Raw genomic sequence first — 4,459 nt, forward strand, 5'->3', positions numbered from 1 at the left:
ATTTTTCTTTGTTATTTATAATGTGCCAAAAAAATAAAGGAGATATAAGACAAAAAAAGTTAAAGAAGATAGAGGAAAAATAGTTTCATCTAAATGAAACTACCTCTCCAGGTTCCTAAAACTCTTCTTGAGTTAGAGAATTACCACAGCAACCTATGAAAAAAATGAACTATTGAATTGGAGAAAGATTTTGAACCATAATTTCATTTTTTATTGATGTGGCACCTTTGTAAAGAACAAACTCTACTTGTTACCCTTTCCATTCTTTTTGATGAACCAATTTTGAAAACTGAAATTTTCTCTTTTAGTAATAACTATTCTGGGTCGAGATCCCACTATGAGTACACATTAAACCAGATGTCGGAATTGGAGGGTGCCAATACTGGTATTATTCGCCCATATTGCCAGGTAGTGTTGTTGTGGCCGTGGTCTAGTACAGGTATATGGAAGTTTAGATGGGCAAATGTCACCTTATATTTCTTGTTACTCAAAACATAACACAGCCGGATTAATTGTTTTACAAACAAAGTAATAATGTAAGGTTAAGATATGTACTATTTGCATATTAGGCTCATTTCATGTAAGAGCTAGACCGTAAACAAACTTGAACATAGGGTAGTGTTGGTGGATGAAATTGAAGTGGGAGAGAATTGCCACCTGGCATACAGGAGGATACAGGACTTGCAGGAAGACAAGAACTGCTGGTGCATATCCACCTGGCATCACTCTTCTCATCCAAAATCGATTATCTTATTTGGTACCATCAAATTCTATTTATTCTTCATCTCACCATGTTTATGTTTGAAGCTTCCGGGGTTGGCAGACAGCTGACAATGGTGTCGCCATCGGCATGGACAACCCACCACCTTCAGACATGTCAATCACACCAGCTTCATCGACATCCCACTCAAAGTATTGCATGAGCACTGCCAGTGTCAAGCTAACGAGACGCATCGCCAGTCCCTCGCCGGGGCACCGCCTCCGTCCAAGCCCGAATGGTAGCAGGGGCGTGGTGACCGTGTTCACCGCCCCGGCGTCCAAGAATCTCTTAGGCCTGAACTCCTCGGGTGCGTCCCAGAGATTGGGATCCCGGAGGATTGCCCAAGCGTTCACGAGGATCATCGTGCCGCGGCGAACGTCGAGCCCACTGACGGTGCAGTCCTCCATGGCCTCATGTGCCGGGATGATCGGTGCGACGGGGTATAGCCGGAGGGTCTCCTTAACCACGCATTGCAAATATGGAAGGTTTGTGATGTCCGACTCCTCCACCATCCGTGCGGTGCCAACATTGGTGTCTATCTCAGCCCTCACCTTACGCATCGCTTCCGGGTGTCTTAGCAGCAGCGCCATTGCCCATTCGATGGTTAGCGCCGACGGTTCGGTCCCGGCAGTGAGTAATATCTGCAGATGAATCACCATGGACATTGCAACTATGTTACAATGGGTCAAACACCATGTTAGTGTGCCGCAACTTAGACTGATTGGGAGGAGAGAGACTGCTCACCAAGACAATGCCTTTGATGACAGTGTCAGTGTAGTATTTGGGATCAATTTCTTGAAACGAGAGGAGCTCGTCAATGATGCTTTTCTTCTCCATGTCTCGGCCACCACCGGCGTCGCGCGTTCGCCGTTGGTTGTCGACGAGGTCGGCGACGAACGCGTCGCGTTTCCCCTGAAGGCGCACTAGCGCCGCGTCGACGCCGCGCAGGCGGTCCACCCAGCGCAGCGCCGGGAAGAAGTCCCCGATGCTGGGCGCGCCGATCACCGCGAAGCTCTCCTCGATGGTCTCCTGGAACCTGCGCACGTTGCCGGCGTGCATGGGCGCGCCGGTGAGCGTGCGCAACATCACGTTGAGCACCAGCTCGAAGAGCCTGGGCCGGAGCGTCGCCGCGGCGCTGGGGGCCGCGTCTACGGCTTGGCGGAGCTGTCTCCCGACGAGCGCGGCGGCCTCGGCGCGGCGGTCGGCGCCGCGCGCCGCGAGGCGGGACGCCGAGAAGAGCTCGACGGCGAAGAACCGGCGCAGGGCGCGCCAATGGTCGCCGTGGGGCGCCCAGGTGAGCGTGGTGCACCCGGACCCGAGCCGCTCCCCGGCCAGCAACCGCGGCTTGCCCGCCAGCGCGGCGTCCTGCGCCGTGAAGCACTCCTCGGCGACGTCGTGGTCCGACACCAGCAGCGCGCGCCGAGCGCCCAGGCGCAGAGACAGGAGCGGCGCCGGCCCCCCTGCGCCGCCGTGCGCGGCGGCGAGCGCGGCCAGCGAGCGGTGCAGCGGCTTGCCGATCAGGTGGAGGTGGCCCAGCAGCGGGTACGACTGCGGGCTGGGCGCGGCATCGCCGTGTCCCCGGCCACGCCTGAACCAAACGGCAGCAGCGACGAGCAGTGATACTGTGGTGGCAAGGATCAGTAGGAGACTGTCACCGCTCGCCATCGCGTCCATGGGCTGAGACCGTGACGGCCTCACTGCCGCCACGTACAGAGTGGACTCTACCGGGGTCGTATCGTGGCGCCGTAGCTGGAGATAGTAGTGGCGAGGAAGAAATAAGAGGGGGAAGAAGAGATCTCATCTAGAAGTCGCCTCTCGGCCTCTCTTCCTCAACCGGCAAATACGTACCATCCAAGAAGATGGCCATAGGAGGGTTTTAATCTCGCGATGAAGTCAGAGTGGCGAGAGGCCAGCCACCTGATCGAGCTCAGCTAAGCATCAAAGGAGCGAGAGGTTGACGATGATTCTGTGAGGGAGGAAGCGTCTGCACGCGTACAGACTCTGCCAAGACGCCATTAGATAGCTAGGCTGCGGCGTCACATACTGATGGCTGAATACCTCCATTTTTTTCATTGTCGTCATCGAGGCATCGAGCTCTAGTTTTCTTACACGTGCCGTTGATCTATTGATGGATCGGTTGATTCCGAACAGTGTTGGAACTGACGGCCAATCTTCGTTGCGACAAGCTAGCGGTGCTTTCTAGCCTGCTAGCGTTGGACACCGTGGTAGAAAAGATTACTGGGTAAAAACTATGCAAACACCGTTGGACACCGTTGACCTATCCTCTTTGTTCAAATATTGAACCAAACTATGTAACATAAAATATATATATACAGAGAGAGACATTTTACAATGATTGAAAAAATATGAGCCGTTTATCTAATAAAATCATATGGTGGTGAAGATAGGAAGTACCTAGAATAAAATACTTGGTACTTTCAAAAAAGGGATCAAGTACCAAAAAAGTGAGACTGAATACTAATTTAATTTAATTTTTATAAATATTTTTCATAGATCAACGGTTAGAAAAAAGTTCAAGGTAAAAGTACCTGAAATAAAGTACCTATTGGTACTTTACAATCAATTGTAAAAGAGTTCATATATATAATATTTAAAGGTAAATCTAAAAAAAGCTATAGAAAAAAAGATTATATACATAGAAACGTATATACATTATTTTTGTTTTTTTTTCATTTCCATTTCATCAAGAAATATCGAGGGTACAGAGTATGGCAGAAACAGAGGACCGAGACTCCGAGAGGCAGTCAACCAGAGAAGAAACAGAAGAAGGGGGGAAGAAGAAGTGGGAGAACGAGCATCCAGTCTGCTTGAGGCTAGAGCTTGCTATAAGGAGTTTGACCTAAGATTACAAGGTCATAGCCCCCAACAACAATACAATAATAGTTTAGGCAGACAAAAGCAAAAGAGAAGCCGAAGTCCACAACACCCAAGCTTCTAGAACCACCTTTTGAGTTGTCTCCATTGGCATCTTGCTCATCATCTGAGGGTAAAGGGAGTAGCCTCTCGCCGCGGACAAAGAGCCCGGTTGATTCGCCAACACCTTGTGGGCACATGCCATTAACTTCTGCATTCTGCACACCTTTGAAGATTTTCTCCTGCATCACCTTATTGTACATACCTGACCAGTATGTTAGAAATGAACAAACATACATTATAATCTCAATCAGGTTTTTGAGGTTTTTTTTATCGAAACAAGCTCTATTTCTGCATTGCCAGATCCGCCCAACAGACTGCCACACACCCACTAGTGTATACAGGACTCCCTTGAGGAAGCCACTTGGCAATCCAAGTTTTGTATTGTAGGATATTTCTAGGCATGTCATTAGCTCTAAAACAGAATCCGATGCCCCCCAGGTGATCTTAGCAATTGGGCATTGAAAGAAAGATGATCAATTGTTTCATCTTCACGACAGAAGTAACAAGCTGGATCCCCAACCCAATGTCTGCGAATTAAGTTGTCTTTGGTGAGAATAGCATTATTCTCCACCCACCACATGAAAATTTTATCTTGTAAGTAATTTTTGCTTTCCAGATATGTTTGAAATGTTTCCTCGACCAAGTCCTCTTTAGTTAGGAACTCGTAAACAGATTTTGTGGAGAACAAGTTGTTTTTATTCCAATTCCATAAAGGGATGTCTCTGTTATCCTCAAAGGAGTGTTGATAGACTGCATCTACCA

General features: G+C 48.9%; 1 protein-coding gene across 1 annotated transcript; it reads right to left on the reverse strand.

Annotated features, from left to right (window-relative positions):
- Positions 1 to 595: 595 nt before the first annotated feature.
- Positions 596 to 2,778, reverse strand: LOC120663781 (cytochrome P450 81Q32-like). The gene is made up of 2 exons (XM_039942685.1): positions 1,505 to 2,778; positions 596 to 1,401 (listed from the first exon to the last, which is right to left on the reverse strand). Exons 1-2 carry the CDS (start codon positions 2,432 to 2,434, stop codon positions 796 to 798), a joined length of 1,536 nt encoding a protein of 511 aa, XP_039798619.1. The 5' UTR covers positions 2,435 to 2,778; the 3' UTR covers positions 596 to 795.
- Positions 2,779 to 4,459: the final 1,681 nt, after the last annotated feature.

Source organism: Panicum virgatum, chromosome 3N, assembly GCF_016808335.1.
Source record: "Panicum virgatum strain AP13 chromosome 3N, P.virgatum_v5, whole genome shotgun sequence".
NCBI lineage: Eukaryota > Viridiplantae > Streptophyta > Magnoliopsida > Poales > Poaceae > Panicum > Panicum virgatum.